This window comes from Chiloscyllium plagiosum, unplaced genomic scaffold (assembly GCF_037043375.1).
Source record: "Chiloscyllium plagiosum isolate Xiang-an unplaced genomic scaffold, Cpla_swu_hap1 HiC_scaffold_3, whole genome shotgun sequence".
Taxonomy (NCBI): Eukaryota; Metazoa; Chordata; class Chondrichthyes; order Orectolobiformes; family Hemiscylliidae; genus Chiloscyllium; species Chiloscyllium plagiosum.
Window position 1 is genome coordinate 98,838,364 of NW_028270141.1, and position 17,425 is coordinate 98,855,788.

Consider the following 17,425-nt stretch of genomic DNA (forward strand, 5'->3'; position numbering starts at 1 on the left):
ACAATGATACTCTACAACTCCAGATATTGCCCAATTTCGATGCATGATTTGGATTGTCTCCCCACTGATGAAAGACTATCCTATTTCACTTTAAGCTGGGTTAACTGGTTCAAATACACAGGTTGACGACCACTGTCTCTGTGCCACAGATTTGTGTTAAATTTCTTTGTGTTCCTCCTGCCGGCCGCACCGTTCCCTCCAGCACAACAATTTCCCCAAACAGCCAGCACCAAGCTTCCTTGGGGCTGTGTACTGGAATTGTGTAGCGTGCAATCTGGGACGGGCTTTCCCGCTGAGTCGATTTCCTTTCCTGGGCTAGCTGCGAGTTGGCGAGAAGATTTCCTCATCTCCTGGCCGAGGGGGAGGTGATGGAGATTCCAGCAGCATCCCTCCCATAAACTCTCTCCCCTTGGTAGCTGTCTCACACTGCGCCACTCTTAAAAGATTTTACAGATCCTGGGCCACATAACCTCAGATCTGTGTGTGCTACCCACTCTTACAAAGAAGTCCAGATTAGTAGGATTAGAGGAGATTCACATATGTCCAGTTCAAGCAATTGGTATTCAAAGCTTTACACTTTCAAAAGCCACCAAGAGAGAAAAGGGGAGGCGAGGGATCCCTCCACCCCCGCCCGTTTTGTGTCTTTTGTGTGTGTTTGTGTGTTTTCAGCACGCCTGCGAGAGACAGCGCCGCCTCAGCAACGCGACACCCAGCTCAGGTTTAAACATTGTACGCATTTCAATCACTTTCGCTACAGCGCCGGCAAACTCCGACAGCTAAAACATCACAGGCTCATTTGCAAACTCCATCGCCCCTTACGAATTTATTGGTACTTTTTTTCCTCCCACATGTGCGATTTAAGTGCAAGTTATGTTACATTTTGAGTTCGCTGACAAACGCACAGTAATTTTCAACAAAACCTAGACTGTAAACTCATGTTTGCATTCACGAGGCCTTACCTTCCTAGGCATGCAGTAGATTAGGCTAGACAAATAATTTGAAAGAAATCCGAATTGCCACTTATTTATTGCCACTGACAAGACAAAAGGCATGCAACTGAAAGTGATCCTGTTTAATTCCTTGCGGGTTAATCATCTACATCTTCCTAAAGGATCCAAGGAGATTGCACATGGACTACCAACAACACCTTAAAGGACCGTGTAGATCACCCAACATAAAAGAGATATAAAATAATTATTAAACGAAATAATTGTTCTGCCTGTGATCTGGAGTTAATCTATAAGCCAGCCAAGTATCAGATAATTACGAATTTGTGTGTAGCAGATTTCCATTAAGAATGCCTTATTTTGGTTGCTCACGAACAGATTGTTGCTGTGAAATATATAGCTAACACCGACTGGGCACTTCCTTGATTTTAATTTCAAACGTTACTTCAATTTACCAAAGAAAAGACATGAACAAGAGATCTCAACGGACCAGGAAATGCGATGTAGGATGTGAAGTGGTCCATTCGGCCCATCAAGTCTGCTCCGCCATTCAATGAGATCCTGGTTGATCTGATAATCCTCAAATCCACTTTCCTGCCTTATCCCCTTAGCTCCTGCTACCCTTACTGATTAAAAATCCGTCTATCTCAAACTTGAATAGACTTAACAGAAACTTATACTGACGAGAGACTAAACTTGATTTACCAAACACATTTACCGGTCATGAACTGAATGAGACTGTCGAGCTTCCGACGAGCATTTTATAGCATTTGTCAATACAAAGCGAATCGGGTCGAGATTACGTGTGTAAACGGAGGTTATTGGTATATGGACCTCTGATCAGTAATTCGAATACGGTAATATTGCCCAAGACTCTGACCACCTTCTCCATTTCAACAGTGCCACTGGACAAACACTGGATTCAGAAGGTTCCTGATGAAGGGCTTTTGCTCGAAACGTCTATTTCCTGCTCCTCGGGCGTTGCCTGACCTGCTGTGCTTTTCCAGCACCACCCTAGACTCTGGTTTCCAGCATCTGCAGTCCTCACTTTTGCCTAACTGGATTCAGAAGTTTTGCGTCTTGTAGCCCTTCCTATTTCGGTGAGAATTAGCCACTTGAAAAATAACTGACAATAAAACTTTTCTCTGCTGAGGGGAATATAGACGGCCAATCGTTTTTTTCTTCAGGACTGGGGGAGTTGGCTGGTCAGTGAGAAGTTGGAGATGGTCAGTGTGCTGTAGTAGCTGGCCAGTGAGTTACAGAGAGCTCGTCAGCCAGTCCTTACGGATAGTCATCGGATCATTTGAGTTAGTCAGTGAATCGTGGTGAACTATGACTAGTCAGAGAGTAAGGTCGGCTCGTCAGTGAGCAGTAGAGAGCTAGTCATATTGTTGCAAGCTTGACAAGGAAAAACACCACCCCTTACCTCCGGAACTTAAACCAAACCCCGGGCTTTAGTTTACTAAATAAAAATCAACAGGTTTATTTGGAAGCTTTCGGGGCGCTGCTCCTTCGTCAGGGCAGGAACATAAGACACCGACTTTATGGCACAAAATCATATTGCCCCACTAGCTGCCTGACGAAGGAGCAGCGCGCCGAAAGCTAGTACTGTGCTTCCAAATCAACCTGTTGGACAATAACTTGGTGTTGTGTGATTTTTAACTTTATCCATTCCAGTCCCACACCGGCACCTCCACATCATAAATAAAAACCGAAAGAGCTGCGGATGCTGTGAATCAGAAGCAAAAACAGAAGTTGCTGGAAAAGCTCAGCAGGTCTGGCAGCATCTGTGCGGAGAAATCAGAGTTAACGTTTCGGTTGCGGTGACCTTTCCTCAGAACCTGCTGAGCTTTTCCAGCAACTTCTGTTTTTGTTCCGGGACTTAATTTATTCATTCCACTCAGAAAGCCAGTTTGGGCTGAAATTGTGAAATCCAGTTTCAACCGACCGCGCACATTCACTCTTGATGTGGGGGTGCCGGTCTTGGACTGGGATGTACAAAGTTAAAAATCACACAACAGCAGGTTATAGTCCAACAGTTTCACTTGGAAGCACTTTCGGAACTAGCTGGTGTTGTGTGATTTTGAGGAATTGGAAATATTCAATGCCTGATATTAGAGCAGTTTAAGCATTTAATTTATTTGTTATCACTCAGATATGAAATTGTGAATGCTTGGGCTTTTGGAAATGTAGATTTCCTGTTTTCTCAGAGGATTGGCAACACAGTTTGCGTTTGCTTTCTTTAATTTCCCCCTGTCTGATTGTTTATTGTAAAAATGAATGAAGGCCCAGGGGAAATCTGACAATCCTATTCCCCATAGTGTACGCTTACCTTTTAATTATGCGTTAGTGAAAGCACAGACACGTCTAACAAACCACACAGATTTATACTACAGTCACATGTCCACACAAACACAATTAATAAACACAATTATACAGGCACCATATACACGCTGAAACAAACACACGTTCAAGCGAAGATGCACACACAACCGAGAGCAAGTGCACATCCATAAGAGCCGAGTTCGACTATCCCAAATGCTCTGGGTGAGAACTTTCTTCTCTTTCCGTAGCCATGAGAATATTCGATTTTGAAAGCAATTTAAAGATCGTTTGCAGTCTGAAGAGAATATTCAGAAATCGCCGCACGCCCTTGCTAACTGTATAGCTACTATGACTAACTGCTGAGCAGACTGGCTTTGGTGACCGACCGATGATCGTTAAATTTATGAGGTTAATGCACTACCTAGAAAGTACGATGACTCATTTAACCAATTAACTGTTTTACAATAACCGAATGGGATCTCAAGCTACACACATCTGGTTGACGCTCTGGTCATTTACCCTGCCCTCCGCCTGGAGTGAAATATACCTTCCCATAGTCAGTAGACAGTTTACAGTACCGTATCGGGGTTCTGGTCAATTCTGAGCAGAACAACAGCAAAAAATGCGGTGCACAGAAATCAACTAACTTTTGAACAACGAAACTAGTGACAATACCTTTTTTTAACAAAGCGGAGCGAACTGTCTACACAATATTTTCAGATAAATCAGTTGATTCAACTTGTATTTGTGTTGTAACCTATTTCTCAATAACAGGTCCCAATTTACATACAGATTGTCTCACTATTGAGACCCTTAGCAAATAAGGTATTCGCAGAGTCAATGACTCGGCTGCTGGAGCATGCGAGGACTATAAGTTTTGTAAGGTTTCTCAAATGCGCTACTCCACGCTTTTTCCCTCAAAGGTTATGCGGTTTTCTGTCGCTGGGAGGCGGTGTGTTTCACTTTCTCTGGATCCTTGTTTCACTCGCATCTCTCGCCCACAGGCTCTACAAGCCCTCGCTTCTTCCCAAAATGTCCCAGCTCCTCAGTCGAACCGATATCTCACAACAAAGATTTTAATGGAATCAGTTCCCCCATAGCACGTTCGGTTGCTTGAATAATCACCGAAATAAGTCAGGCGTTTCCTTAACAATCTCATTCAAGACAGAGACGCATCTTTTATTTACACCATATAGGAAGCAGGAGTGGGTCATTTGTACACATTTTCTTCGAGTTGCATGTCAGTAATCGCGTGGTTTAAACGATAATAGAACGTTATTAGTGATGGCTCTTATGGTAACATTGAATAGATGGAATCTACTGTATTAGAACTCGAATATAAATTAACATTGAGATCAAACGGTCTGTATTTTGCTAAATGGCTTCGTTATGCGCCATCTCGTACAATGATAACTTCTAGTTTATCTGAATCACAAACTTTAGGGTCTGGACCAATTCGCATTCTATCATTAAAATGTTTGCTCGTTGCGATGTAAGTGTTTTTTTTCTCTCTCTCTCTCTATTGCTTCAGATCGCCCATGGCAGGGTGTCCCAGAATGAAAAAAGCACAATGAATATGAATGGGACAGAGCTAAATGGGACCGTCAAAGCTGCGCCGCCCTCAATGATCTCCACGTCATACTAACAAGACCATTATGTATAGGAGGGAGCTTTTGTTTCCTTGCACTCTGCACCTCTATAAAAAGCTTCTTTTAAAATCAAATCTCGTTCAACATCACAACTGCCCAAGAGGTGCAGCCTGCTCGGGGAACGCTCCTGAGCTGGGAGGGGACACGGTGTGGGGTTTTGTTTTGTTGTTGCTCGTCTCTGTCACTGACGTTGGAAGTTGGCATCAAAACAAGGTCTCAAACTACTGACTAGAGAACATCTCATAATAACGAGAGGCAATAAAATGAATTCTGACTCGAGCTCTCTCTCTAGCAGAGCTTCGTCGCCAGACGTGGATGAAATTTATCTGAGGGATCATCTGCAACACCAGGACTCCAGGATGAACTCGGTCTCCTCCACACAGAATGATTTGCTCCAGCAGCTCGCCCATGAACACAGCATCACTACCCTCAACAGATCCGAGGACAAGTCGGGAGGCAAGTTCAAAGTGAAAAAGCAACTCTCGGAGCAAGACTTGCAGAACCTGCGGCTGAAGATTAACGGGAGAGAGCGCAAAAGGATGCATGACTTGAATCTGGCGATGGACGGGCTCAGAGAGGTCATGCCTTACGCCCATGGGCCGTCAGTGCGGAAACTTTCCAAAATCGCCACTTTGCTGCTGGCCAGAAACTACATCCTGATGCTGTCCAACTCACTGGAAGAAATGAAAAGACTGGTCGGGGAGATTTACGGCGGACATCATTCTGCTTTCCATTGCGGGACAGTGGGACATTCTGCTGGGCACCCAGGACACTCCACTTCTGCCCATCAGGTCCACCCCATCTTGGGCAGTGCCCTGACCTCATCCTCTTCCTCCATCTCGGCTTCCCTCCCGGGCATCAGCGCGGTGAGACCTCCTCATTCACTGTTGAAAACGTCGTCCGCGCCCCCGGTACCGTTAGGAAACACTTTTCAGCACTGGGCAGGATTGCCATGTCCCTGTACTATCTGCCAGGTGCCACCGCCGCCTCACATCTCAGCCCTGAGCACAGCCAACATGCCAAGGCTCTCCACAGATGGTAAAGACTTAATGAAGTAAGCTCTGATTTTGGCAGCTCCGCTTGTTATTAAATAAAGACGCCACGTTGCATTAAAAGCCTGACTTTTGAGTTACATTTAAAAAAAGACTGACGTTGTGTTGTATAAAGTTAAGTCTTGCCAGCTAACTCGCAACAGCCAGATTTGATTGCATGCTCGCTTGGTTTTGTTTCCCCTCCTCGCCCCCTTTTCTGAATTGTGAATTTTCAAATCGTGTAGCCAAACAAGTAACGAAAAGAAAATTCCTTGTAACAAGGATTTGCTACCTTTGTGTAAATACTTCCTCACAGACAGACGCATGGGAAGCAGTGCAAATACAATCCGAGACAGAATGTGATTTGCCAGTGTTTCGAATTCCTCTCGTGCGAGAGATATTCAGATTTTATTGAAATGTAGTTGTTTAGTTGAGACGTGTCTGTGTTGTCCAGGTTTGCTCAGATCCGCATGGCTTGTGACGTACAAATTCATTGTAAAAGAAATCACACGTTCTTCAACATTTGCTGCAACTATTTTGTTATACATCGAAGACAACAGTCGTGTCTTTTATTTTTGTATTATCTCAATGACTTATGGATATATTTATTAAAGCCCGGTGTCCCTGAATGATCACGTTTCAATAAAAGTCAATTTAAAACGAAATTAGCCCGAGCGGTATCTTGTTAAATTTGTTACGGGATTTGTAAATACTCCTGTTTGACCACTGTCTCCAGCCAGTTGAGTTGAAGTCTGTCTGCAGCTCACGTCAAAGTTGAATTTCGATTAAACTCCGTGCAAATGATGAAATTCAACTTCCCAACCAACCACTTTGCTCGTGTTGCGGGAGTCAAATATTGTCGACTTAACTGAACAGTCTTTAACGATTGTAATGAGTGGCGTATGAGGTGCCTACAATAAAATGTACCCAAAGTAATGAGAGGTGGCTAATGGGGCATTAAGGATATAATTTACCAGCAAGTTTACGAGGCAGCTTACTTTGTTGGGACTTCCGCTATTAATATTGTATGTTGCAACAAATTTGATGTCTACTTTCTAGGTGCAAATCGTTAATGGAGGATGTGGTCAGTAGATTGACTGGTAACAGCGGGTTTTACACTGTACCCTGTGTTTCTATGCCTCGTAAGACTTCCACCACGGCAGAGACAGAGCCTGCTACCAAAAATACCGTAGTTTCTGTAAATGTTGCATTGACCTGTTCTACAATAGGATAAACATCGCTTTTAAAAAAAAATGCATTACTCTTTAACTGCGACTGTCCTTGCCTCTGTGATAACACAGCCACAGTGAAGAGACGGGCCGGGGGGGTGGGGCGACGGTGTAGTGTGGATGTTGAATATGGTGGTTAATGAACCCGCACCCTCTCTGGGTCTCGCAGATTGCCGAGCTCCCTCCTTCCCCAGTCCCTGCGGCGGTCGGCAGAGGGGCAGCTTTGGGTCGAACACTCCGTTATCTTTTGCTGTTTCGCTGTTCCACGATGCCCCCAAAACCTACGGTTGTAGTTTAAATGAAACTTCACTGGTTTTTTAATTCGGCCGAAAGCTTCAAGTTCAAGCTGCTGAGGAGAGGATTGGCGGAAAGTGGGAGGTGCCTGTGTGTTCTGAGTGGCGGCACGCTTTGCAGAGGACAGGAGATGATTTGCACACGACAGGGACCTGGAATGGGACATGGAAATGCCATCCTCTACCGTGAATATACATCCCATACATCCATTGATAGTTCACAATAAGACTTTGCATCTTCAGACAGGCCACTTCACAGTAGACAAAATAACTCTGTTTTATTCCACATCCGTTTGTTTTGTTGGGGCTTAGCGGTAATTTTGGGGTCAGTTTGCACATCTTCAGATGTAACGCGTAAATGTAACAGGCCCCGGCAGTTTCAAGTATAATCCACGAGGTTTTGAATCTGCAGAAACGAAATTACAGATACTTCTTATCTCCGCGAATAGTTCTTGGGAAAAAAAAGAGAAAATGTTTAAATTAGGACTCCGAAAACCACGCACCTACAGCTTTGTAGTTCCAGATGGTGATTTAGTTCCAATGGAATTTAATAAAGACGCCATTATGTTTTAACCTTTCCACCCCCCCCCCCTTTACATTTTGTTTTAACTTTTGCAGCCAGCAATTGACCAAGAGGAGGGTTTAGTAAAATACTTTATTAGATCATAAACCGGGGAAGGACAATGTTTTTCGGCCCGTCTTGTCTCGAATACACCCTTTATCCGACACAAAAATAAACCAGGAGCAGCTGCTGGGGAAAGCAGAGCTCGTCTTGCTGTGTTATGGAACCGACCCTTTATTTGTAATAAGAACAATCAGTGACATTGCTCAGGGGCTCAGATAGAAGGTAGTTCTTGTTTTCTCCTGGTTTAGGAGACGAAGCCTCTCCAAACAAACTTCAAATTCAAAACAGCAGGGCGGAGATGTACTGATTCTATTATTTCGACAACGAAACGAAATCCGGAAGCAAGTTAAGTGCATGATTTTCTGTGACTTTGTCACTTGGGTCTTTATGATTTCACAAATGACCTGAGATTGGCAAGTGAAACACAATACCCGTTGTCGACGTTTAATCCCCACGATAACATAAACCGCTCGATTGGAAATTGAAGCGAATTGGAGTTGGTGGAAATATTGCGATGATTGATGACAATCCAGCTGCAGAATGAACATAGTCCACCCCGCCTTTTATCTACCGAGTCGATTTGTTTATAGACATTCCACCCAAGTGTCTGTTTGCAGAGACTGCAAGGGATTCACCAGATTCCTGGTGAATAATATGAGGGAGTGCATTCAGAAAGTCAGTAAAGTGTGATTCTACAACCGTTGATTCAGAGCGCCTCTAAAACAAGATTGTGTATTCCATCCACTTGTTAAATGATGGAATTGAGAGTGTGAACCGAGTCCCTGGTGTGCGTTTATAGACTGGAATATTCCTGGTTTGTTTTCCCGCAGATTCACATTTAACACCGTCAGCACAATAAAAAGTTTGTAATAGAACCTTTTGATTTCGGATGCAAACAACACTGAAAAGCGACGGAGGCGCAGAATGAACTGGCAGATGGAGCAAGATTAACTTTATGCAAATACGTTCCTTTTGTTTATGGCGTTAGCTAGATTACACTGAAATAATTTCATTTTTTTTAAACTGCACCCGCCCCACCAGCCCCTTTCCACGTCTCCCCACTACCCACCCCGCCCATACAAACTGATCACAAAAAAGGTGGCAGCTAACGGATTACAATGCCAATATATTCATAAACAGTACCCGTTTCAATCTTTCCTTAAAGTAGTTCACAGAACCGCAGAACTCTAGGTACAATTTTAATATTTGCTTGTGAAAAACAGCAATTCAGGAACGTCAAGCTCCTCAGAAATTAGTCATAGCGACTTCTTCCGTTCAATGAAACTCTTCTGATGCAGAATATCGAATCATTATCTGAATTCACTTAAGTTTGTCATATAAAATTGGAAAATAATAGTTCTGATGCACTCGTTACATTGGACTGATATAATCATTGTAGTTGCAATCCAGCTCAGTATTGCTTGCCGGTGCATAACATCTGTTACGTTTTGACTGGATGTGCCTTCTTTTTACACGTGTTTTGTTTTTCCAGAATTTCAATTAAATCGTTTTGGCTGAAGTAGTTCTCTCGGTGTGACATGACACAATTGATTACTGACTGTCCGGAGATCACTACTTGGATACTTCTGAATAAATGACATTGATTGGAAATTGATTGGTGTTGATGGCATCCAGAAGACAGCAGGTTTCGTTATTATCTTGATCGAAATGTTTTTTTTTAATTTTATAAACTACACTTGGCAACTTCTTCATCTGACATGAACTCACCACATGGGCAGGTGTCAAAGAGCTTGACTATGAGTTTGCGTTGGACATGCGGTGATTTTTTTCCCCTAGACAAAGTTGATTAGAAGAAACAAATTTTCGGGACGTTTAGAAGCTCCCAAAAATCGGATTTTATTTTACGTGATGTATGGTCATCAATGACAGTGCGAGTTTTTTTTTAAATCTATAAATCAGAATACGTTTCTTTCGCTGAAAAAAACCCCTCTCTTTATCACTCCATGGTCGTTATCTCGCTAAACGAACTTAACTACCGAGAAAGGTCCTAAGTATTCTTCCCCAAATCTGTAAACAATCCCAACAGTCACACGAACCTCCGAACTGAATCTATTATTCCCTTTTTTAAAATACTGCATTACGCCCCAATGCGTCTCACCAGGGATTGTCAGAGCATTTTTGTGCTTGCTAAGTGGATAAATCTATTAAATTAGTTGCAAAATGTTTCCCCGTTTTCTCCAAATTCTCAAAGGACACACCTGTTGGCTGAGCAGCTTTTAACCAGTTTGCTAAAACCGATCTGACAGATCAAAGGACTCGGGCGACACACATAAACTTGAACAATGGACTGGCCCTTAGTATAAGTACTACTGGCAGGCCCAGGCTTGTGCCAGGAGCATTGAGCATGCAATTGAAAATAAATTTTATTTGAATAATAAGGACCTCTGCCTGATCAGAGGGTTCCCCGGCGCTGAAACAAAGGCAGTTGGAGATAACTTATTGACTCAATTGACAGCCTGAATACAGTTCATTACGCTTGCCCACTCTCACTAAATGTGACAGGTTTTAAAAGTGAATTAGGCGGCAGGTGCACAAGCCATTTTCCTCTCCCTCTCGGGAGAGCAGCGGACCAGATATCACCTGATTCCGTCCCCGTCCCCCCCCCCCCCCCCGTGTTTGTAACTCATGCTCCGCTTTTCCATAAAACGAAAATACTTAAAGGGGAATTTAGAAGGGGAGCAGCATTTCGGTTACTTGTTGTTTTGCTGGGTCAATGTCGGTGGTGAACGTCTCCAAGTTCTGGTGATGTTCGATCTCTTCGTTTTCTCTAGCAGATGGTGTTCACTAGTTGGTCACAAATGGCTGTCATTGAGCGCTCGTCTGTCTGCCAATAACCCATAGTTCAGGGGATCCCTCAGAGAGTCTATCAGCACTTGCTCCTCTGGTAGAACAATCGCATCGAATGGACTGCATCTTCTTGTCAACCACAAGATGATGTTTCTTGAACACTTTTATAAAAGAAAACTGTTGGCACACCGACTTAGTGAACATTTCGTAATGTTGTTAAGTTTTTTATCTTTTTAATCGAGCTCCTTATTTATTTATTAATTATTGCATGAGAAAATTGCGTATTCGGTAGAGCAGATGTATGTGTTCGAATAAACGTTGCAGAATGGTTGAGTGTGGTCTTTTAAAAACTCACCTTGATTGATGTACTCTGCCATTTCCCAGGAAAAAGTCCTGACTGCATTCAGAGCAGAAAGCTGATGTTTGTGGTGTAATCACCTTTAAAATAATGCTTAAGGAGGACGGCTCTTAATTTCACAGCTCAGTTGTAACTAGACAAAGTGTCTGCCGCTGAACAACTGCGTTCCAACGCCGCACCAAACCAATGTTTCAACTGGATGAATTTCAGTTTTTGATCTGTGGTATCCAAGACAAAACAAAGAGTTTAACAAGGGGGAATGTTACTATTTGATTATGTAGTGAGTTTAAACAAACTTAAAACAAATCAAAACATGTCACGCCAATCTTAACCAAAGTCATACAAATTCAGTGATACAGCAGAACTTCTGGAGGCATGTTGAGACAATTATGGCCAACCATGGCCATTACATTGTTTTCAGGATGCTGCATAAGTGCTTGGTTTTCAGTTGCTGTGAGTTGGGGCTTTTTGCCCCTCATTATTCACTGGAGATTTTTGTGCATTTTTATCACACACACAATAATAAAATGACAGTTAATACTGGAATACACTTCTGTATTCTTAACTTGTGAAAATGTGAGGGAAGTTTTCAATTACTGAATTTATCGGTGTTTCGTTTCTCGCCTTTCATGGTGTGGACATAGGGAAGCACGCGGTAGAATGCAGGACAGCGATTTACTACCCATAGGAAGTGAATGCATCATCATCGGCTAACGCCTAATATTTCTGGTCTGCAAATTTGCGAGAGATTCTTCCAAAACAACGGCTGGTGATTAACAAATACCTTGAAAGCTGAGTCATTTTCACCAAATTTCCTGGTAATATTGATGCATATAGCCTGAACGGAAAGAATTGTATCTTCTTGCGTTTTTTGCAAAGTGGAAAATCACAACCCTACAATTTGTGACCCGATCCAAGATCTCTTTGCAGTCATCACAGGTGTTCTTGTCATGTGATATTAGATATCTTTAGCAGGACTGGGTTGACATTGAGAACTCGTTAGTTTGCAAATCTGCAAGTTCGCCATAGTGAATATGAAGACTGATCTTGTCTATTAAACTTTGATCATTTTTATTTAAAATGTAATTAAGGAAGATTTTTTTTAATCGGCCTCCAAATTATGCTTGCTGAACTTTTTAATGTGGCTCTGATACCATATTCATTCTCCGCATTTTTTTAAAAAAAGATTAAGGTAAAGATTCATTTCCGTTTTATCGACAATGAACATATCTGTTAAGCCATTAAATGGTTTATCTTAGTTTGTTGGTTTTGCAAACTTGTAAGACATGAGAAAAGCATAATTTTCTGTGTTAACTTATACAACTGATTGTCAACTTCTGACTTGCACTATTTGGTTGCAATGGTTTCGTTTAATTATAGAATATACTACTGATTGGAGAATCTATTCTATTTCACCTAATTTAATACTATAAAACTTCTATAGAACTTCAATAAGAAAATTCCTGCTTCATTCATCTCTGCTCTAGCTTTAGTGTGATATTTGTAGTCAATTATATTTTTTCTTGTTTAAAATTTGTTTAGTAACTCATATTTACATTGTGATTTTGACAAATGATTCAACTCACAACTGTGATGGTTGTATCAGTTTAATTTATAAATAGCAAAAGTCTCTGTAATGCACCACCACCTCCCCCCCCCCCCCCCCATGCCATGTGATTGTACCTAGAGCCCTGTGTCAGAAGAGAATCATATGTTGCAGCAGTATTACTTTTTATATCTCTCACAAAGTACTCCAATTTTCTTTGTGAGCTTTATAATGCCTGTTAGGTTTAGACTGAGGGCTACTGTGTGTCAAGGACTTTTAAGAGCAAAAATAATTAAAGTGCTTCCAACATCTAAAGTTGGAAGCATTCTTTTTTTGCCAGCGCAAGTGGAGGGAAGAGCAGTAGTTTATTCATACTTTCTCCTATCCCTCCAAACCCTTCCTATTCATATATCCATCCAACTGCCTCTTAAACGTTGAAATTGTACCAGCCTCCACCACATCCTCTGGCAGCTCATTCCATACATGTACCACACTCTGCGTGAAAAAGTTGCCCCTTAGGTCTCTTTTATATCTTTCCCCTCTCACCCTAAACCTATGCCCTCTAGTTCTGGACTCCCCCACCCCAGGGAAAAGACTTTGTCTATTTATCCTATCCATGCCCCCGAAGGGTCTGTTTCCATGCTGTACATCTCTATGACTCTATGACTCCTCACACTGATTGTTTTAACTTCTGTTTGCAATGGATAAACCAAACAACATAGCACTCACAGGACTGAGGTAATGCAACATCATATGTGACAATCTGTCTAGTTGTCAGTTACAGATGGCTGCCAGTGTGTTGAAAGTGAGCAATTTAAACTATACATGTAGCTAAGTTAATACAAGTCCATTTATACAGTTATGGTTGAAACCAATCTGATGATTTGGGTAAATTGAAATTACACTTAATTTTACAATTGCAGAAGTGTTTTCATGGCTGTACTTTAGGTTCAGAAAAAAATGATCAGGAATTTGGATAGGGACAGGAATAAGAAATATTTGAAGAGATATGGGCCAAGCACAGGCAGGCAGAACTAGTTTAGTTTGGGATTATGGTTGGACCGAAGGTCTATTTCCGTGCTGTATGATTCTACAACTCTGTGTTATGAGGCCATGAAACCTCATGCTATATAAATGCAAATCTTATTGTCAGTTAGTTTCACTAAAATTAAAACACTGATAACCTGAATTATACAACAAATAAAAGGATGTGTTGTTTATCTATTTGGTAACGGTTCTTTTTTGCTCAATAAAAACAAATTCTTTGTGTGTTTTCTATGTTAAGGTTCCACAGGTCAATAATTTTCTGATATAGACTAGGAATCCAATAACTTCCTAGCTTTTGTTATTAATTCTACAAGGATGATTGTAAACTGTGACATTTCACCAAGCTAAATAATTTAACTCAAAGGCAGTTTAGGAAAATGGTCCAAAGTTACTGAAGCTAATTATTGCACCCTCTAATACTACTCTATCTGAGAACTTATGCTCTTTCTGGTGCTTGTCTTTAGTTTTATATTTTTCTTTATTGTTCAGCTACTCACTGTTTTAACAAACTGAGTCATTGTCGGCCCCATCACAGTAATTTAAAATGATCCATGTTGCTACAGATGAATTTAAAACTATAACTCTCATTGTAATAGTTATACATTTACAGCTGGTGACAATAATACACAAATGTATTTCTATCCCAGACCTTTAGCCTTCACTGCAATATGGAAAGAAATGTTTATTTCTCTGATTCTTTTCTCCATAGTGCTCTTGTCCAAAAGGCATTGGTACATTAGTAATGTTTCTATGGATGTTAGTCATCATCCAGTCACTCCCTCAGCAAGGTGCTCTTCAAGAGGTAACCACGACAGTGAGAGCTGATAGGATATTCAAACATGAAACTTGATCCTGACTTCACCAACATTCATGAGCATAGACTTCCAGCAGGAGTCACTGGATAACAAATCAGAAGTGGGAAACCTAGTTGGTTTCTGCTTCTCAACCTAGCAATACCAAAATGAATTGCAACACCTTTTGTACCACTCTAGTTGAGAAGCAAGGTTTTCTGTTATCTGTTTAGCTACTCACTGCTTTAACCAGTTGAGCCATAAAGACCTAATCCTAGCAACTTGCAATTCAATAAAATAATAAATGACCCAAAGCAAAATACCATTGATTGTATGTTCCACTCATATAGTTTTGTGCAGGTATTGTCAAATAAACATCACTTTACATCACTACTTTTTTCCCAGAAAAATACACATTCAATTTTTATTTACTTGGGATATTTGAATCCTATAATTTATATTTTTACTTTTCATTGATGACTGTTCAGATAATTTATCACCTATTTGAAAACAAAAGACATGGTTAAAATATTTCAATCTGAATAGAAATTGTTGCCTATGTATATGAAGCTAAATCACAATGCATAAGTCATAGTCAACCTTGAAATTTCAAACAAACTTTGCAAAAGGTAGGGTCAGCTTATACACTGTATAAAATTTGTATCACCAATGTTAGTGCAGGAAGATCCATTTCTCCTTCACAACAAAAACAGAAAGTACTAGAGAAGCTCAGCAGGGCTGGCAGTATCTTTGTCAGAACATTTCCATTTCTCTTTGTGGTTACCATATGCAGTCTGCTCTGTGTTGGCATGACTGAAGCTGCCCTGTATCTTCTTGCATCATAGCCCATAAGTGGAGTATAATTCTATACCTACATTTCAGATTTGAAAAACTAAAGTCAATGCTTTATACAATTGGAATCCTATCATGCCTATGTTGTCTGAACAAAAGGGAATCAATTTTTATGTTAAATGTAGGCATAAGCACCCATTTTGATACAAACATTTGGGGTTGTCATGCACACTGGACCAATTTATATGCTGTGATCTGTGGTAATTATAAAAATGTAATTTCTTCCAGTGAAAATACATTGGTGAGTTTAGGCCATTATTCTGAAAAAGACCTTTCATATAAAACATGGGAACAGTCACTAAAAGTAGGTAGGAGTTCAGTTTCTAAAGGAAAGAAGACCATTACAGACTGAAATCAGAGATGATATCAGAGATTAGATGACCATATTGGCTGAGCCTCAAGGGAAGTGTGCGAAATGAATCAGATTAAATGAAATTGATACAGTGAATACTTAATCAAACAGACAAAGGTAGTCTGCACAGCTAATTAGGGGCAAATAGTGTGTCCCTCTTGTACCTCATTTAACTGACAAATTGTGCAGACAATTTTAATGGTAAATCTGTTTAGCAAAGAGATGGCTGATCAACTGACAGCTTGGCAAAATGTGGTTTCTGCAACACCACATGATGCTTATGTAAATTAAGCCTGGTACAGCTGATCTCATGCGCTGACAAGGTCTTTTTGAACCAATGTCAGATGGGGCTCTTACATGGAGTTTATTGCAAAGTTTCATTGTTCAGTCCTTCTTAGTTGTAATTACAGAGAAGTAGTTAGCCTGATTATATTAGCCTTAGTTTGAATTACGTACTATGTAGTACATTTTGTAGCAATCTGGCAAGGCAAAAAATTCAAGATTTTAAATGATATCAGACTTGAAACTACATGGTTTTCTGTCAGACCATACACCTTCAGATCCATAATAATAAATTCTTTATTATCCCTTGGTGTATATTATACTGCACTGATTGCATTCAGCACAAGATAAAACAATGAAAAAATACATTTTAAAAACTACAAATAATATGTTGCAAATAGTAACAGACATTTACATACAATGAGAGAGAGTCTGTAGGGAACATTTTTGATTTAAAGACTTAAAAAAACAATTTTATGAGGTGGTTGGGTGGCCCACAGTTCAGATCATTCACTGCTATGCTGATCTGTGATATCACTGTGGATGCATACACTGTGTGTTGTAAAGTGACTCTGCTGAAAATCATGAGACAATAAATTTGAATTGGTTTGAGAACTGGTTATTACTTTCACCAGGAGAGCATGCTACCAGCTGGATACTCTGCATTTCCAGAGGATAATGTTGTTTTGACTGACTAACACTAAGTTGGCACTATGTTAGAAGGTTTTGGAAAACTTTCTGTGTTACCAAATTTGAAAGTGACCAAATGTCCCATTGTCCATTGCTTCTTGGCTTTTTATAACTTGTTGGTAAGAATAAAATATACAATTTGCATAAACCTGCAACTAAGTCTGTCTAAAAATATGGCCAATGTTGTTTCAATTGTTTTTTTTATGGCATACTAGGTGCATGAGTACTTTCAATAGAAAGTGTTCTGCATGGACTTTGTTAAAGTTCAAAATAGTAGGCCTGATAATGACAACATTCATTAAGGGTTCAAATCTTGTTCCCATGGTTTACAAGTTATTGGAATCAAACACTGTTGAGTGTTCTGCTTTATGAGTTACTTCAGCCAACCATTATCCTAATTATGAAAAGTAAATTTTTAAAAAAGTCCTGACTTCATGACTGTCCTTCAATGATCACAGGACATCCCAAGTACTTTACAGACGATTGAATACCTTTAAAATGTAGACAGTGCTGAAATATGGTAACAATTTGTATTTGTACAGTGAACTTCTACAAATGCAAATGTGATAAATGGCTTGTTAATCATTGCTTCTGATGTTA

General features: G+C 40.6%; 1 protein-coding gene across 1 annotated transcript; it reads left to right on the forward strand.

Annotated features, from left to right (window-relative positions):
• Positions 1–5,184: 5,184 nt before the first annotated feature.
• On the forward strand, positions 5,185–5,979 carry olig3 (oligodendrocyte transcription factor 3). Its single transcript, XM_043687492.2, has one exon. The coding sequence runs from the start codon at positions 5,185–5,187 to the stop codon at positions 5,977–5,979; it is 795 nt and encodes a 264-aa protein (XP_043543427.1).
• Positions 5,980–17,425: the final 11,446 nt, after the last annotated feature.

Coding starts and splice junctions, on each gene's coding strand:
- olig3 (XM_043687492.2), top strand. CDS start 5,185: ATGAATTCTGACTCGAGCTCTCTCTCTAGCAGAGCTTCGTCGCCAGAC.